This window comes from Cynocephalus volans, chromosome 14 (genome assembly GCF_027409185.1).
Source record: "Cynocephalus volans isolate mCynVol1 chromosome 14, mCynVol1.pri, whole genome shotgun sequence".
NCBI lineage: Eukaryota > Metazoa > Chordata > Mammalia > Dermoptera > Cynocephalidae > Cynocephalus > Cynocephalus volans.
In genome coordinates, this window is record NC_084473.1 from 9,153,829 (window position 1) to 9,174,105 (window position 20,277).

Consider the following 20,277-nt stretch of genomic DNA (forward strand, 5'->3'; position numbering starts at 1 on the left):
ACGGGCCTCTCCCACAAGGTGACATTTAACCAGAGAACAAGCCCTGTGCAGGCGTGGGGTAAGAATGTTCCAGGAAGAGAGAAGAGTGAATTCAGAAGCCCGCAGGTAGAAGTGTGAATGGCAGGTTGGAAGATCAGTAAAGAAGGCAGTGAGACTGGAACGAGGGGCTAAGCAGGACAGGAGCAGAAGCTGAAGACAGCAGGAGGTCAGGTCTAGCGGGCTTCTGTAGGGTGCTGGGAGGACACTGGCTTCCATCTCAGGCGGGAAACTACCAGAGTATTGTAGGCAAAGAAGTGACTTGGTTTCAAATGAGTACATTTTGACTTTGGGTTCAAAAAGACTGTGGGTTACCAGGGGTGGGGATAAAGAAGCTGGCAGGGCTGACAGGGGAGGGTGGCGGCTGAGACCAGGGTAACAGCGCAGGTGGTCTCAAGTGCATTCTAGGCATATTCTGATGGTGAAGACAACAGGATTCGATGATGATCTGTCAATGTATTTGATGCCGGGTTTAAGACCTGGTGTCAGCGTAGCTAACTAGACAGATGAAGCTGACAGAGAAGGGAAATAGGGAAATGAGGATTTCAGCTTTGGGCATGCTCAAAGGGAGAGGCCTGTGACACAATAGCGGGGAGACGGAAGAAGAGGCAGCTGGACATACAGGTCAGAACACTTCAATCCTGCCCCCACTACTTACCAGCTGTGGAAGAGTGGCAAGTGATCTCACTTTTCTCAAAAAAGTTATAACCTATAAACTGGGAGTAATAGTGCCTCTGTGTGGATTAAAAAATAGCAATATGACAAATAGCTTAACCAGAATCTGAGACACCACAGCTGGTCTGGTGAGAGCCAGTGCCCATCTCCTCACATTCGCACCTTCATTTAGTAAACACTGGAATGGCAGCGAAGCGTGGGGCACCAAAGGGGCACAACGACTACATGGGGAGTGCTGTCTCTGAAGGCGCTTTCCCCCTAGGAGGTACGTGGGAATGCAAATAACTATACATGAGCTTAAGTGCCAGCAAGAAAAGTAAAGAGATGGAGACAGCTGGGGGAAACGTCTCAAATAGGAGTCATGTCATCGGGGCCTTTGAGGCTGGGAAGGTTTGGACATGCAGATAGGGCTGCAAGAGTGCTCCAAGCAGAGAGGACAGGATGAGCAAAAGTACTAACAAAGAAGGAATGGGCAAGACAGGGACACCCTCTGAGTGCTTTACAGGCTGGTTATCAACTTTTCAGTCTTAAGAAAACTACGTCTTTTTTATAAATATTCTACCATGCTGCTTTGTGAGCATACATAAATTCAGGGGGAAAGGCTCGGGTAGGGAGGGGAAGAAACAAATCAGCCATTAATAGATCCATGTCCTTTTACTCTTGGTAACTTGAACTACATTAGCAGCAGCTAGACAGAATGTTTCCTGTAACCAAATGTAGGTCAAGGGGTTGGGAGACACTCCCACAGGATGCACTAGGATAAATGGAACACTAAAGTCTAGCAGGCAGCTGAATAATTTACATCAACCCTATTTACAAAATAGTCACTGGGCACAATGTGAGAGGAGGATTACAAAGAGCAGCAAGGGGCCTTCTATGACTCATTTCACAGAATACAAAAAGAGGTCTAAAATTAGATGCTGGACTTGAATAAGGCTTTATAAAAAGGAGTGATGAAAATGACAACCACACCTGTGGCTTTTAGACCAAATGGTCTATCACGTCTCATGCTTGAAAGAACTGTCACAAAAGTACCCAGCTCAGCCTCTAAGCACCTAGTAAAATGCACAGCAAATGCCAGTAAACCTTAACTGAAGGAACACAGGCGACTGACAAGTAGTAAAACATTTACTGAGCATCTGATACTATCTGGTTAGCTCTAAGATATACTCCTGATTCAATGGAAAATTATTTCACATGTACTTGCAGTGAATGCACCAAACTATCCCTTCGTCACCAAAGAAATCAACATATTCCATTCAGAACTCATTACTTTTCTGCCAAAAAAAATCTGTTCTTGCTTCCATCTTCAATTTATTTATCTACATGTGAGGCAAAGACTCGCTTTTCTTTTCTCTTTCTAAATGATGTAATGCCACCATTACTATTCTGTATTTTTATTTCTTACATCCATGGGTCTGTTTCTAGGTCCTCTATCCTGGCTTCTTTGATCTGTCTATTCCTATGTCAATCCCATAATATTTTAATGACTCCTGTTCTACAGACAGTAGTATGTTTTTATATAGAATTCACTACTCTCAAGCATTTACTCTTCTAGAGAAACTTTTTAATCAATTTATCTAATTTCTCTAAAAACCCCTAACCTTAACTACATTATGATGACAGATTAACTTGAGGGGAATTAACATCTTTACAATACTGAATTTTACTATCCAAAAACACAGGCTGTTTCTCCAATTACTCTTCTATGTCTGACAGTAAAGTTTTATAGTTTTCTACACAGAGATCCTGCACATTTCTTTTCACATGTATTCCTGATATTTCATAGTTTTTAATTGCTTGGATGATTTTCTATTATATTTTCTAACTGGTTATTGCTCATTTAAAGAAAAGGTATTTTATTGTTTAATACTTCTCATATCTATTTTCTGTGGCTAACATGAGAACTAACAACTTCAGTAGCTTTTCAACCTTTCTGCAAATAAAACTTCTATAAGAGGTGAGTCACTTTTATCTAATCAATATTTGAAACATATCTTGAACCTAACACTTCATATATCCATATAATATCAGTTTTTTTTCACACCTCGTACAAGTAAAATTGTCCCATACGAAAGAGCCTGCATGTGGGCTCCTTAGCAAGAGCCCGGGCTTCACTTGTGCTTTCTAGCTTCAGAGGGATGGGACCGTTTAGCACAAAGGATGAGTTACTTTGTCCAACTGTACCTTCTTCAGACATCCAATATCTTGAATAGCTATGATATTCACCCTAATCAGGATGAAGTTAGGATCTTTTCTGCTCATGTGTTATAACACAATGAAGGATTTCCAGTGTTGAGTACTTCAAGGGGAAAGTCTGTCTCTAGATGGCTCTTTTCTCTTCTGTGCCCATTTAAAAAAAAAAAAAAAAAAAAAAAAGCCCTTCAATTTAGTTCTGCCACAACGGTCTCCTCCAGCGAACTCGACTCTGTGTCTAATCTTTATCAGTTCACTGGGAATAGTCAAATGTTTTCTCCTAATGGATAAAAATTATACTTTAAACTAGGAGTTTTATGAACAGGGTGTTTATTTTTAAAATTAAATTGCCACATTGTTTTTCTTCTACATGTAAACATTTAAAATTATATTGAATATTTAAATTAAATTTTAAATTTCAGCAAAATACTTACAAGGCCATGTCATAGACAGCTGTTTTTTAGACACGCATTACATGCTAATGTAAACTGCGCTACTTTGTGGGGCCACGTAACTAGTCTTTACAAACAAGATGCGAGCAGAAGCGCTGAGCGGGCATGCTCTCTCTGCTCACACTCACCACCAGTGCCCCGGCCCCACCAACTTACGAGGATTCCAGAGAGTTAAAGCAAGTGAAAAGAGCCTGGTTCCCCAAATGACTGTAAAGCATAGTCTCCCTCTTCTGTGGACTGTAATGTGAGTGAGAAACAAACTTTTATTACGCTAAGCCACTGAAATTATGCTTTTGTTTTAATAGCAGTCAGCCTATCCCTAGCTAATACAGAGAGATGTGAGGTGAGAAAGGGCTTGAAAGTGACAAGAGTTTGGAAGCAGATGAGGGAAATAAAAAAAAATTAACAACTAAGATCAAACCAAAGGAGAGGTTGTGAGGGTCCAACAAAGACTGGGTCACACAATTTGTCCTAGCACTAATCCATACGGTTATATAATAAATTCAACTTGGTTATGTTAAATCACTGTTTAAATCTGGTGATTTAAAAAACTGAAAGCAGCAAAATATTTTTAAATAAAATGTTATGTGGAATCCCAAAATATAAACTAGAGAAGCACAAAGCAGATGTGACTGAAACAAGATTGGAGGACCTAGAATCTCATCTGCTTACCTCCTCTGGCACCTGTCTGCAGAGCCTGCCTGTAGAATCCTAGGACTCCAAAAGTCAATTTGAAAATTCATGATTTTACAATATTGTTGACTTTTAGTTGCTATTAACATTTCTGTTATCAACATTCATAAAGTAAATTAGTCAAGAGTATTCTCTTTGTTTCTACTCTATACTAAATGCTTAATTTACTTCTAACTTATTGATACAACTATTAAAAGCTATCTCTTGGATAGTGCAGCTTTGCCCGCATTGCTCAGGTTTTTCTACTTGTGTTGTCTGTTATCTTTGCCCATTTTTCTCGCTGTATTTTTTACTTTCTTCTTTACTGAGGTGTTATTACTCATTCAATAAGTACCGAATGCCACTATTGGCTAAGCACTGAGGATACATAATTAACAAGACCAATATGGTTGTTATTCTCAGGAAGATCAAATTTTCTAAGTGATTGTGATTCTTTTGAATTTATATAACTAGTTCCTGATTTCATTACACTATGATGACTACATGTGACCTGGGCTATTTCCTTCAATTCACTAAGATTTTCATGGTGGCCCAAAATATACTTATTCTGCTCATTAGCTCATCTTCCTCAAGAACCCCTATTATTCCTCAGCTGGATCGCCAGCACCTGTTCTACTTTTCTGCATTCCAAGTATATTTCTAAATTCTACTCGATATATTGCTCATTTGATTAACTATTTTTTAAATGTATTTAATCTGTTTTGTTTTGGCTTGGTTTTGCTTATTTTGGATGCAATCTCCTTTCATCCAAATCTATTTAAACCTGTGGAGTAAAACCACTTTAATCTCAATAGGGAGAAAAAGATATTTCATTTTTCTAAAATTCTTTGGTTTCACAGCAGTGATATTTCTCTGAGCTTTTACAGCTTTGGTTCATCTTTATTGCTGAAACTTTTTTTTTTTCAGAGACATTATGATACGTTTTATTTCATTTTTTTCCAATGTACTTATCCTTATTTGGATCTACTGCTTATTATTTCTGCTGTACAGTTGACAAGACTGACACAAGAGCTTCTGTATCTTGTTCAATTGAGAAAGCTGTCAGGCCTGGCACAGAGAATAAAAAGTTTATCTTCAAGTTCCCCACCTGGTACCTAGGCGTTAGCTGATGTCTCCTTATAAAGATGGCAAGCAAGTTAGTTCATAGGGGCTTGTACTGCATTTATCTCATAACAGACATTCAATCAGTTCTGCTACAGGACAAAGAGACCCATCCAGTACCAGGGTGAGAATAAATCCCCTTTGAAGGAATAAGAGCCAGAATGTATTTCCACTACTCAGTTAAATACTGATGTTAAATTAAATGTAGAACACTGCACAGAAGTAAAATGCACAGAAGTAAAATATGTACTTAAGTGTCTTTTCTAGGAAATTCAGAATGACAAAGCTAACCCAATGACCTCCAAACCAAAGAAAGTTCCACTGAGTGCTCAGAAGCAGAAGTAGTGATCAGCTCTTATTATATAAAAGCTGGTGAATGACTGTACATAAGGGACTCAGGGAAACAAAGACAGGAAGAAGGGACAGCAAGATGTAGGCTCAGGGGGCTGATTTCCAATAGTTACACATGATGGTAGAAACTGCTATGAGAATTAGAAAATGCTTTCAATACCAGAGCGTCATATAAAAAAATTTAATTGCTCTATATTTAGAAATTTTATATAAGACAATTTAAAAGCACAGGTTATTTTTGTGACTTATATAGTATTATAAAGACCCTTTACAAGAAAAGTTCTAAATTCATAAAGGAATTTTCAACTAAAATGTTTACTTTTCATTTTAACTACTAAATGCAACTACATTTTGTCCTTTAACCGCTAGAACAGATAAAACAGGCTACTGAATCAAAGTTTTAACCTTACCCTGAAAAATCAGCAGAATATTGTCCATAATCAAAGATATAGACTCTAGTAATTTGGCACACTGTGAGGTATCCCAAAGCAAACACAAAACAATATCTGGAAAACAAAAATAAGCTAGATTAGTGAAAACAACAGATTCATTTTGTTAAACAGTACATTTTAAAATAATGTATTAATTATATGGCTCAAAAATTAAATATTACTACATCTACTCTACAAAAGCTTAATAAATTAGGAAAACTCTTTACTAGTATCTGCTTCAGTTTATTTGAATACCATCTTCAATGGAAAATGCATTTAATTATGGACTGTATTCATTTCTTTCTGAAAGACCTCCACACACCAAATTACATATTTGAAACTCATGGTCACGAGCATAAAAATGTGACTATTGGTATTTGTTCTTTCTATTTATATTCTTTCTTCTTTCTAGAAAACAAAATTAAGTATAAAAATATTTGGCTCAGATATACATTAAACAAAGCCTTAATAGGACTTTTAAAACTTGTCCTCAATAGTCTAAAATCATAAATCCTGAGTGTGGATCTGGTGGCATTTACTCACATTTCACAGGCATGAACATTTAGTGATTTTCACAAACTTAAGATGCTTGGGATAGAGTTACAATAATTAAAAACATAGTATGGAAAAAAGGAGTTTACATATCAAGAGAAGAGAATAGAAACCAAGAAACAGATTCTAGAATATACGACATTGCATAGAATAAAAGCTGCAATGCAAGTTATCAGGGAACGGATAGGTCATCACCTACCTAGTTAACAGTCTGGCTGGGAGAAAGGAAGCTATGCCTTCATCTACATTAACACAACTCTAGATTGATTTAAAAATTATATGTAAGATATAAAACCACAACAAATAGGAGTTGTGACTAAATATTCAAATATTCTCAAATTGGAAAAAGACTTTCTAAACACATATGACTTAGAAGAAACCAAAGGGAAAAAACCAATACATTTGGCTAAATTAAAATCTTAAACTTGTCGCACAGGCAATTCAGGTGGTTTTATAAAAGAGTTATTTCAAACTTTTGACAAGTAGTTAAGTTGATCTTTGGAATTACTCCTGAGCAAAGATGAAGGGAAGAAAGCTTCTTAATTCAAATGTTTTACAAAATTAATATATTCATGACCACTACATCTGACAAAAATAGTAAATATGTATACACATACACAAAGTGTTGACAAATCAAACTTAAAATAATTTCTAAAAATCATGTGGCAGATTGTATTTTCCAAAGATGGCCACAACAATATCTCCCATTTCATACGCCTTGTGCAATTTGACCTGCTCCCCCATCGGGGGACAAGCCTATCTCTCCACCCACTCTGGATGTGGGCTGGCCTTCTATCTGCACTGACCAGTAGATTATGGCAGAAGCAACACTTTGCTAGTTCCAGGTATAGCCCATAATTAGCCTGGCAGTTTCTACTTCTTGCTTTTAGATGCTGGGTTGTCATGAAAGAAGTGTCACTATCCTGAGAACACAGCATGTAGGGGTAGGGGTTCTGGAGGATGACAGACCACGGTGGGGGGGGGGAGGGAGACAGAGAGAAAGAAGAAAGGGGAGGGGGAGGGGGAGGGATGTACACCAAGGAGCAGCAAGTCATTAGACATGCGGGTGAAGAAGTTGATGCCACGTGAAAAAGAGATGACCTATCCAGCTGAACCCTTCCTGAATTCCTGACCCACAAAATCATAGAATAATATAGAACTTTGTTTGAAGCCACTATACTTTGACGTAGTGACATAACAGAACAGAGATGGTAACTGAAAAGGGGCTGATGCTGTAAACAAAAACCTAAATCACATAGGACTGGGCAGGCAGCAGGAGCAGGAAGAGTCTTGAGGAGACAGTTAGTTTAGACTTGAAGGACAGGAAGGAAACTGTGACTAGAGGCTACAGAAAAGGCAAGCCCATCTATCTATACAGCAGCAGGATCCAAGGAACACTGTTGCTTGCAGCAACATGGAAATTAGAAAACATACCTAATAAATATGACAACTGGTTTCTTTTTAAATGCATGTGATAAGATATGGCTAGGGAAAGATGAATTTAAAAAGAAAGTGTTTAGGTTTTGAGCAGAATATAGAAAAAATAGGAAGGGTCCAAGACAGTCTTACCGGTCAGTAAAATATTCTTAATCAAGGTAAAGATGAAATCCAGGTTGTCTCTGATGACCCCCTCAGAAAGATTTAAGAGCACACCTTTATAGAATCTCTCAGATAAAAATTACTTTCTGTGAACTTTAATAGTATGGCTCACAGACTTTCTGATAGACAAGAAAGTTTTTAAGAACCTTATCAAGAGTGTTGTCCCTGAGAACTCTGACTCTCAGACTAAAGTAGGAAGGAGACTGCCTAAAAGAGATTTGTGGGTGTGGTCTCTAACGTAGCAGATTGTAATTAGATACTTAGAAAGCCCACATAGACTTTTTGTTTTTTATGTATTTATTTAATTTATTTATTGAATCAAAATTGATTATACATATTTTGGGGGTTGAACATTGAGATATGTTGATTAAATCAGTATTACTAGCATATATATTGTTACAAATCATAATTATTCTTTATGCCCCTGGTCCCATCAGTCCCCTTCCCCCATTCCCTCCCCCTCCCTCCTCTAATTGCCTAGATTTCTTCTCTCCTTCTGAAAGAATAATGGTTACTCTGTTAACTTGTTGCCTAGATGATCTGTCCAATGCTGAGACACGTGATCAGGTCCCCCAATATTATCATAGAGCAGATGCTTCTTCTGTCACTCTGAAATGGGTTTTGTGGAAAGAGACATCCTCTTCTTTTCTTTGTCTCTGCTGGTGACTCTCCTTGTGTCAATGCACTCCAGTGGTTGGCGCACCATCTGCGTGGTGGTTGTGGTGTCTAGCCAGTTTGGCGGCAGCCATGGTTATTGTGGTGGCTGTGGTGGGCCACCCACGTGGAGGTGCTGTTTTTGGTATGCTCTTTGGCACTAATGGTATGCCTGGTTGTGAGGTGTGTTTGGTCCCCTTCTCTATGCCTTTGGTCCCTGGGCAGATCCCAAGGTGCTGGTGCCACATGCCTGGTTGTAGGAAGGGTGGCTGGTTCCTTCTCCGTGCCTCAGGTCACCAGGCAGCTGGGTTGGTGTGCCTGGTTGTGGGAGAGGAGTCCGGTCCCCTTCTCCATGTCCCAGGTTCCAGGGTGGGCCCTGAGGTGCTGGTGCAGTGTGCCTGGTTGAGGGAGAGCGGCTGGTCCCCTTCTCCGTACCCCAGGTCTCTGGGCAGGCTCCAAGGTGCTGGCACCATGTGCCTGGTTGTGGGAGGAGGGCCTGGTGCTCTTCTCCATGCCTTGGGTACCCAGGTGGACCCTGAGGTGCTGGTGTTTTGTGCCTGGTGTGGGAGGAGGGTCCAGTCCCCAGCTCCATACTTCAGGTCACTGGGCGAGACCTGAGGCACTGGCTTGGTGTGCCTGGTTGTGGGAGAGAGGTCCGGTCCCCTTCTCCATACCCTGGGCCCCTGGGCAGGCCCTGAGATGCTGGCACAGTGTGCCTGGTTGTGGGAGAAAGGTCTGTTCCCCTTCTCCTTGCCTCGGGTCCCCAGGCAGGCCCCATGGTGCTGGTGTGGTGTGCCTAGTTGTGGGAGGAGGATCCAGTCCCCAGCTCCATACCTCAGGTCACTGGGCGGGTCCCAAGGTGCTTGGTTTGGTGTGCCTGGTTGTGGGAGGGAGGTCCAGTCCCCTTCTCTGTGCCTCAGGTCCCTGGGACTAATTTTTTGTCCTTTGCTTCTAACACAAGGGAACTTCCTGTGGGAACCAGCACTTGAGCTCTGTGGTTGAGCTAAATTGCTACTTTGCTGCTGTTTCCCTAGGGAAGGCTTTTTGTGGAGCTCAGAGTTTAATGGTTGACCTCATAGGTACTTCCAGCTCTCCAGAGACCTGGTGGATCTGTGTTCTGTAGAATCTCTGATCTGGGCCTGAGTTTTTTCATCAAACTGCACCCCATGCAATTCTACATTCCTGACAAGTCTCCTCTGAGTGGTCCTGCACTGATTGGAGAGCAGATCAGCTGTCCTTGTTGTGTCCCAGTGTTCCCCTGGTGGGCACGTCTACCCCACCACCCGTGCTCCAAACACTTCCCATGGGACGGGCCCTGCGCTGGTCCCTTGAAATGACTCACCGGCCTCTGAGTGGCTCCCTTTTTTCAGTTGTTCTGGCTCCTCGCTCCTGTGTGGGTCCACGTGAACCCTATTAGCAGTGTTGCTGTCCTGGGGGCCACGAAGGCCCTCTTCTCTCCTGCCATCTCCAAGTAACTCCATCTGGAGGGCACAGCTGCGGCTTCTGCCGGCTCCTGCTCTGTGTGCTCCAGGCTTAAAGCAGCCGCGGCCCGAAACACTCAGAGCAGCTTTTACTTTCTCTCATTGTAGTTTCTTCGGCCTTCATGAACTCCGTAGGTCTCTCCTCCTCTTCCCCTGAGCTCCAGCGGCCCCAGCTTGGCTGTTGCTACATTCTTATAGTTGTAAATTTGGTTGATTTGTGGGAGACAGTGATGCTGGGGACCATCTATTCCGCCATCTTGACCAGAACCCGCCCCCCCAGACTTTTTAAAAGGAGTTTTATAAGATTGGACTGAAAGGAAGAGAGAGTTGAAAAGAGATCTTTAGGTCCCCAGTTTTCTGCTGGCAGGTAGCAGGCTAGGAAAGCTATTCAACTGCAAACACTGGCCTTTCTCATGAAAATGAAGGATGTGGAGTCAGGAGCCCAGAAGGTGCAGCCAAGAGTCACAGGAAGCCTCTCAAGGGACGGGGTCTGGGCCCTAATCATGAGCTGATAACGTGCATCTGTCTGTATTTCACAAGTGCTACAGACCAGGGACTGACAGTCCAACCTCTTTTAAACAAAAATACCTACGGCAGTTACCCCACTACTGTTCACCACTGTATACTAGGTGTGTGAAGGGCAAAAAAAACTTGCCTCTTTAGTTCACTGGTCCTCAGATTGAGAACTGTACTAGGAGTCACCCCAAGGAGTCTTACCCATACTAGACCTCAGATGACAAGACAGAGAACATGAGCTTGATGGCATAAGGAAATGAGACTGGGAATCTTGGGAGGGAAGTGAATACATTTCATATGCAGAATGTAGGTGAATTCTGGGGGCCAGAGGGCAAACTGTCTCCAAAATTTGCCGTCATCAATAACAACCCTCCTGTTGCACATGCCACTTTTTATATCAAGGGCTGGAATATAACTCTCCTCCCCTTGAATCTGGGCTAAACTTAACTTGGTTTACCAATAGAATACAGTGGAAATGGCTTCCTGAAACTTTAAGGCTAGGTCAATAAGAAGTCTTACAGCTTCCTCCTGGTTTCCATGGAACACTTGTCTTTGGTATACACTTTCTCTCTCTATCATCATGTTTTGAGAAGCCCAAGGCCATATAAAGAGGCCACATTCCAGGGCTCCAGTGAGCAATCCCAGCTGATCCCCCAGCCAACAGCTAACACCGACTGCCAGCCATAAGAGGCAACCATCTTGGAAGTCAAGCTCAGTCAAGCTTTCAAATAACTGCAGCCTAAGCCAGCATTTAATGGCAACCACACAAGACCTCAAGCAAAAACTGCTCAGCTGAGTCTTGCTAACACAGAGAACCATGAAAAACAATGATAAATTGTTGTTAAGCCACTAAGTTTCAGGTCACTTGCCATGCTGCAATAGATAACTGAAATAATTCCTTAATAAAAGTGTGGCACACTAAAACTAATAGAAATTTAAAATAATAAGATACCCCAGTCAAGTAGAGTTTATTTGACAAATGCAAGTATGATTCTATATAGGGGGACTAGTGATATATATAATTACAGTGATGAGTTAAAGAAAAAATGAGTTATAATAGATACATATAAAGACATTTAATGAAATTCAACAATGTTTCAACATAAATAAAACTGTTAGTAAACTAAGGGAAAACAATGCTTCCTTAATGTCAAAAAAAGTATTGAAATAGTATGTTGTCATCCTTGAAATGCTAGTAATTCACGGGAAAAGCATATGAAAGTTTTGTACATGTATGTATAACGTGAACTAGGAAACTGTATTTCTGAAATGAGAGCTAATTTTTTTAACCTCATTTACCTCATTCATTTTCCCACTAACTTTATAATAATCAAAACTTTCAGTTGTACAGTGAGTTTGTTTTTTTTTTTTAACTTCTGTTTGGTTAATCTTTTGATCTATTTCTGAAGCAGTTCTGCATTGTAAGTCACCATGTAAGTCATGCACTACAAACCCATTAAATTTTTAAAATGCATAATAAACTTATGTATGTATATTTATTCATACACTTATTTTCCAGAAAGCCAGTTAGTTGTTGAACATTTACCAGCATACCCCTGGCTAGGCGCATGTGGTTACTAAGCTGTTGAAATGTGGCTAGTCTAAGTTTAGATGTGCTTTAACTGTAAAATACACTCCAGATTTAAAGACTAAGTATAAAAAACAAAGAATTTACAATATCTCAATTTTTTTATGGATTATACTTTAAAATGATATTTTGGATATATTGGGTGAAACAAAATATATTACTAAAATTAACTTAATATGCAACTTTTTAGTCTTTAATCTGTGACTACTAGAAAATTTTAAATCATATTTATGGCTTGCATCATATTTCTCTTGCACAGTGCCAGATAGTTTTCCTGAGAAAAGGGAGATAGACACAGCAGATGTGGCTTTTCACTCTTTTGCATTCTCTCTGCCTAGGATATGGATCTAATGGCTGTTACAGCAATCATCTTGCATCCACGAGGTAACAAGCTAACAGGTTAAGGATAGCACAGCAGAACAAGAGAAGAAACTTGGTTCTTTAATAATACTGTTGAAGCTGCTACATTGGCTCCAGACAACCTAACTTCAGAACAAATCCTAGGTGGTTGGATTTTCTCCTGTTATCCACAACTGAATGCAATCCTAACTGATACAAAAGTACATCAAACTTTTGTTATCTTTTCTTTTGGGCTAGACTGCAGGGAAGGGTGCTGGGGAAAGCTTTAGATTTTTAAAGTTCACACATCAGTAGAGAAAGCAGACACATGAGGGTACTTCCAAAAGTTCATGGAAAAATAGGATGAAGAGACAATACTAATCCTTCCATGAACTTTTTGAAGTACTATTGTATAAGCCAATAAGGGCATGATATTATTTTAAGTGCTGTGGTCAATGTATGAGTTCCACTGACTTATGTTTGAAGAGAATGATATACATACAAATAAAATCCAGACAGACCTGCATTAGATTTAAACAACAGCCCGATCACTTTTTATTATTCCTCCTGTGTGATCTTTAAAAAGTTACTATCCTTTTGAGCCTGGCTCTATCACTTAGACACATGGGGATCTGGACTATTGTAACTCTATCACTGTGATCTCAACCTCCTTGCAACTGACTGGGTTATGGGTAGGCATAAAACTTAGGTCTGGTCGAACATGACACGGAGGTTTGGAAAAGGCTTTTCTCATTCATAAAGTGTGACACCTGCTGTTATCATGTGTATAACCACAGCATCCATCTTTACATTATAAGAGGAGCTAGCCTGAGGACAAAGTCCTCTTTTTCTATTTTGCTGAGATGGCAAAATAGAAAATTAAACATAAACTGGGTTTTTGATGCCCTCATCAAGACGGAGCTGACAGGTTAGCAAAAATGAGCTGCCTTGCCTTGTGACCTCCAGCTTTAAGAGGTAACACTTTCTATACTGTTTACACCATTATACCACTATGAGTTGAAATTTCTGCTCTTTGCAACCTAAAGCACTGTGATCCAATTATTACCAATATCAAAATTAAATCAACAGCATCTGAAGATTTCCAGAACAGAACATTTTCCTATTCACTAAAAAATAAATGTTCATTTATTTCAAAAGTTGAAACTACATCTAAACTACATGTTCACTTAGGTATTGGATACAGAGCGGAAACTATGCAGGAAAAACAAAGTGCTCAGGGACTGTGGGAATTAATGAACTAGAAATGCTGAGGGGAACTGAGGAAGAACCCTTCCCAAACAAGGAAAACAGGTAACATCACCGAATGGTTAAAAATCCTGATGGGAATAAAAACAAAAACAAATAAGCATTTGTGTTAATGTCTGAAGTCCAGTTAAACTGTTTACTCCCCAAGGTTTTCAAGCTTAGATGGCTTCGGCTGCAGCCCAACTGCACGATAAATATCTGAATATTAGCTTCATTTTCTCCTTATTTTGCCTTCTCCCTTCTGTTCACATTTTCCAAGACCATTTCCTTCAGTGTTTGCTGTTTTAGTGCTTTACATATTTTTTTAAAGAGAACAACATTAGAAGACTTACACTACCTGATTCCAAGACAAAGTGCAAAGCTTCAGTAACAAGACAGCGTGGTACTGGCGTAAAGTCAGACACAGATCAATGAACAGAATAGAGAGTACAGAAATAAAGCCACACGTGTATGATGAATTGCAATTCAATAGAGAAAAGATCATATTTGCAATAAATAGTGCTGGGACAAATGAATATGCACACAGAAAAAAATTAATTTCAACTCTGACCTCATAAAATACACAAAAATTAACTTAGTATGGATCATTGACCTAAGTATAAAAACCAAAACTATAAAACTTCTAGGAGAAAATATTCGTAACCCTAGGACAGGAAAAGATGTCTTAGAAAAGACACAAAAAATTCTAAACTATAAAATAAAAAAAAATACTAAGTTGACTTCATTGCGATTTAAAAATTCTGCTCTTCAAAAGTCACTACTAAGAAAATGAAAATGCAAGTCACAGATTGAGAGAAAACTTCCACAATTTATCCACCTGACAAAGGACTTGTATCCAAAATACAGAAAGAATGAATTATAACACAACAAAAATCCAAGTCAGAAGATTCAAACGTAATGCCCCAAAAGAAGATACACAATTAGTCAATCATCACAGGAAAAGATTCTTGACATCATTAATCGTCAGAGAAACCTAATTTAAAATCACAGGAAAATATCATTATACACATCCACTGGAATGACTACAATGGAAAAGACTGATGAAGCCAAGCATGGGGAGAATGTAAAGCAGCTGGTACTCACATACACTGCTAATGGGAGAGTAAAATGGTAGAACTGCTTTGGCAAAGTCTGGTAGTCTCTTATAGGACTAAAATGCTTTTATCCAATGCCTCATCAATCCTCTCCTAGGTATTTACACAAGAGAAATGAAAACATATATCCACAAAAAGACTTGTACAGAATGTTTTAGATATTTTATTCCTAATAGTCAAATTTTAAAACAATCAAAAGGTCCATTAATAGGTGAAAGGATACATAAACTGTGATATATTCATACAAGGGAAGGCCACTCAGCAATAGGAAGGCTACTCAGCAATAAAAAGGAACAAACTGTTATAAAACTCAGCAACACAGATAAACAAAAAGAAATTTTAAAAAAAAATGAATGAATTTTTTAAACATTAAAACTGAATAAAAAATGCCAGACACAAAAGATTATATACTGTATGATTCTGTTTATATAAAATTCCTAGAAAAGGCAAACAGATCTATAGTGACAGAAAGCAGATCATTGGCTGCAGGGCAGCAGGGTGGATTGATTGCAACAGGGCACACAGGAACTTTTTGGGGTGAATGAAATGTCCTATATCTAGATTTGGGTGGTAGTTATACAGGTCTATACATTTGTTCATGGAACAGGTAGCTTTATTTTTTTTAAGGTAAATTATACCTAAATAATAATTTTTTTAATTAAAAAATTATTTGGAAACAAATTTTATACAATCCCTTTGTAGATTCCTTCTCATCTGGGGGCCCTTGGTTCAATCTGCTTTATTCCCCATTTAAATTCATTTTCAAGAGAATTTCATCTGGTCTCATGATTTTTTTTTTTTTTTTTTTAAAAGATGACCGGTAAGGGGATCTTAACCCTTGACTTGGTGTTGTCAGCACCACACTCAGCCAGTGAGCGAACCGGCCATCCGTATATGGGATCCGAACCCGAGGCCTTGGTGTTATCAGCACCGCACTCTCCCGAGTGAGCCACGGGCCGGCCCCCGGTCTCATGATTTTAAATACCTGCTCTGTAATGATAGATACCGTATTCTATGCCTCCAGACTAGACATGTCTCTTGATGTACAAACTCAAACCAACAAACCACTTAACATCTCTACTTGATCGCCTAATGAGTATCTCAAAATTACCACTGTTCAAAAAATAGAAATTCTAATCCCACTCAAACAACCGTTTCCCTTGATAAATGGTACCATTTACCTGGTTACTTTGCCCAAAAAAAACCAAGTCTTTTCTTTTCTTTCTTTTTTTTTTTTTTTTTGCAGCTGGTGGGTACAGGGGTATGAACCTTGACCTTGGTGCGACACTGTGCTCTAACTGAGTTAACTGGCCAGCCATAAAGTCATTTTCAATCTATTTTTATGACTCTCATCTATTATATCCAAATCTTCAAATCTGTCTTCATATCTCACATCATACATGACTCACATCCATATCCAAATCTGTCTTCAAAATACACCCTGAACTGAACAATTCCTACCTGGAGCACACCCAAGCCCGGCCACTGTCACAGTGCCCTTGCTGATCTCCCTCCCTCCACCCTTGCATCCCTCATCTGTTGCTCACACAGCATCCAGAGTGCTCAAAAACTTCCAAAGGCTATCCACCACACTTAGAACAAAGCCCAAACTTCTTCAAAAACTTCTATTGCCCCAGGATCTAAATTTTTTTAAAAATTAAGTTCTTTCTTTGGTTCTTATGAATGAATGATACACATTTACATAGACTTTTATTTTGATTACAACTAAGGAATACAAAATTACTAAAAGTTAGTAAAACAGGAAACTTACCAGAGCTTAGAAAAGCTTGGCAACACTCAAAGCCCATCACTCGTACACACAGTGAGATAACCAGAATTCTAGCAATTTGGGGGAAGGATAAGCTAGTTACCATCAGTGTTGTCTTAAGTTGGTCACGATTTTCAGTTGGTGCTATTTTTGCATCAATTAATTTGCTGAAATGGGGCTCCATTTCACTTTCAAGATAATTTTGTTCCTGTATAACTGTTTTTTGCTAAACCATTCTGAGTCTTACTTGTTTCCTCTCCCTTTTCCCTTCCTCTCTCTCTTTGGCACTGCTAAGCGGAAACTGCAAAGTAGATAGAAAGGTACGCTCAGGTTAAAACTGCTGGTGGGTCACAAAAGCCTTTAAGACAGGGGTCAAGTTTTTATTCAAATTGATATCTCCAAACCTTATCCCAACTTCTTGGCGTATAACTTGCAAAGTGTAGGTAACTGTGGAATTTTGAAGAGACTCCATTCAGTTTAAACAAATACCTCCAGGGAAATAATTCTCCAAATCTACATCTCCAGCCTCTTCCTCTCAAAATCTATTCAGAGATTTCTATGCACAATTACACATTTCCATTTCTAGAATATACCATTTCAAATTAAATAATAAAAACTATAATTCACCCAATTTAGCTACCCCTTCTATTTATCTGTTTAAATAGCAATAAACACAAGCCCAAAACTACAAACTAATAAAGCAGTAAATATTGGTGGTGATAGTAGGTGGGGGGACACATTAGATTTAACCCCAAAGACAGTGCTAATGAAAAATATAGTTTGAAAAATACTCAATAAATAATTAACAGGCTCTTTAAAATAAACTTTGGTAAAAAGTAACCAGAATAACTGTACAACATGCACAATATTAACTAAACATAGACAATTTCATAAAATGTTAAATATGTATATATGTAGAATTTTTTCATCTAAATGTAACAGTCATGAGAATAGAAATACAATTATTAGGCACAAAAAGAATCTGTTGACCTATGAGTGAATGAAATGAAGAAAACTAATTATGAACATTATATTTCTGGGTATATTCCAAAACAGGATCTTGGGTCTAATAAAACCATCAGAGACCTGGAAAGACGACCGCTTGAAAAATTATTCGTGTTTCTTATTTTAAAAACTTATGATTAGTCACATTCGCCCATTTTCATTAAGTGGTTATTGTGCCTGAGGCAATTTTAAGAATTATTTTTCTCTGTGACAGCACCTGAAAGTGCACTAAGAATGCACGCTGTTATTCTGCAATCAACATTCCAAAGTGAGCTCACCTCTTCCGTATTTTTCTTGTATTTTTACGCATAGAGTTTAACAATCAAAGGGTACAACCGGCCCATCACAACAGAAGTGTCCACAGCCCACGCTCACGCTGCCCACTCGGGAGCTCTGCCCCTTCCAGCGCTGGTCTCGGGGTTCCACAGAACAAATGGGCTTCTCTTCTCATCAGCACCACTCTCTGCAAGCACTCAGGGTTCAGCTCTCTTCTGACATCTCAAGTCCTCGTGCTTGTGAGTGTATAACTCCACCACGTAAGTGTGTTTAACCTGCTACAATTAACTGGAAGTCTCAGAATTCAGTCTTAAAAGCACTATCGTACATCAAATTTCTAAAATCCTTTTCATAATTTCCTGAATTTTATTCTAACCATTCATAAATTTAATGAAATTTTAAGAAATATGGTACTTATTTCTCATTCTTTTTACTTTGTGTGCAGTAACACATTCTAAGATATATTGTTTCTGTTAAAGCTTCATAACCAATAGTTTCAGTTTATCCTCAAATTACCAATAGGTGATAAATCAACCATCCAGCCACATTATTTCTCTAAGGACAAGGCTTGAAGACTCCTTCCACTATTACAACATTTATAAACACATTCTTTTAAGGATACACAGTAGCCATGCTTCACATTTTAAGATTAGGAGGGTACTTCAAAAAGTTCCTGAAAAAAACAGAATTAAATGATAATATGAATCTTTCCGTGAACTTTTTGAAGACCTCTCTCAGATTTCTTATCTTTTTCCTATAGTTGGTTTGTTAAAAATGTCATTTTGACTCAATTCACTTGTCTTTTATGGAAGGGAATAGAAAGGACAGCAAGATGCTATTTCTCCATTTCAGGAACCCGCAGTCAAGGCAGACATCCAACAGTGAAATAACAATGCTGGGTTTTGTAAGATTAGCCACCTAATGCCAGTCACTCCTGTCTCCATATGTCCACAGTGTTGCATTCAGAATACCTTCACCACATTTTGTCAAAACTGGTTCTTTTATGTCCGTATCCTTCACCAGATTTGAGCTCCTCCAAGATCTTAGGCACCTTTGTATCTGAGGTCCTGGCACTGGGCTTGACAAAGAGATGGCACCCTGTAAACTGTGTGGGACACGTGCCTGAGCAGACATGTGCACGTGAGAGTGAATGGTAAAGAGAAAATCAGTAAGTGGTGAATAAAACCATGTGAAGAGAGAACTCAGGCTGGAGAAGTAACTGAAGGCTCCTCCCAGGACAACAAGGTCGAGGTACCTCCAAACACACCACAGGGTGACACAGAAAAGAGGCTCCTAGTTAAGCTGACTGCTCTGAAGAGCTAAGAGTCAGCACAGGATGCTGTGGCCACTATGATGCTTCGCTAATAAAACTGGGAAAAACAGCAGGAAATCAGCTCAGTTGGCAAAATGGAGTTCAAAGGATTCTGAAAGTCCATGAATTCCTTGAATTAGTATTTTATTCTCTTGTAGGCCTGTGAGAGTCTTCAAACGTTTTTGAGTGAAAAAGTATCATGATGAAGTAGTTTTTAGGAGAATAATCAAGAAGAATCCATGTAAATGATGGATTATAAGAGAGAAAGACTGGAAGTCAGAACAGTTACACAGCATGAAGGACTGAGGATGCAGCTAAGGTAGAGGATGTGTTAAGAAGGAACGAAGTGCTAAGGATGTCCAAGGACAAACAAAAGTCATTTCATAACATACTGGCTACAGAAACTAAGAAAAAGTCAAGTTCATAAATAAGGGTGTTTCAAGATAGCACCGAAGTTGAGGTCAGATTCTGGAGTGAAGACTGGCGTGGGCTGGAAGGCTGTCTTGACCTCTGACTAGCGGGGTGACTTTTGACAAGCTGCTGAGCCTCAGCCCTCTTCTCTTTTTTATTCACATTCTTTTCCTGGATGATTCATTTAATTCCAAGGCTTTAAAGCCTTTACCCTGAACACTAGACTTGTCTCACTGATTGCCAAGCTGACACTGCCACACAACTGTCTAAATTGGCCTCTCAAACTTTACTTGCCCCCAAAGTGAGCTCTTGACCAGTAAGGTTTCTCTTCCAGCTTTCCCCATCTCTTAACCAACAACGCAATCCACACAGCTGCTCGAGCCTGAAGAAGTTGATTCCTCCCTTTTCAATCTTCAAAAAGATTGTGGTTCCTCCCACAACCAATCTGTAACCCAATCCTACGAGTTCTACCTGTAAAACA

At 39.2% G+C, this 20,277-nt stretch overlaps 1 protein-coding gene across 6 annotated transcripts in view; it reads right to left on the reverse strand.

The window, feature by feature from the left end:
- The window catches only part of MBOAT2 (membrane bound O-acyltransferase domain containing 2), a 129,696-nt gene that overhangs the window by 35,386 nt on the left and 74,033 nt on the right, over positions 1-20,277 (reverse strand). For 4 of the 6 annotated variants that reach the window (XM_063078235.1, XM_063078234.1, XM_063078231.1 and 1 more), the window contains one exon: positions 5,915-6,010. The exons of the other annotated variants lie outside the window; for them this stretch is intronic. Coding sequence is in view for 2 of the 4 variants with exons in the window: in XM_063078234.1 (XP_062934304.1) it covers positions 5,915-6,010 (96 nt within the window). In the remaining 2 variants the exon portion in view is untranslated. The remainder of the gene's footprint in view (positions 1-5,914; positions 6,011-20,277) is intronic. 6 annotated transcript variants of the gene reach the window in all.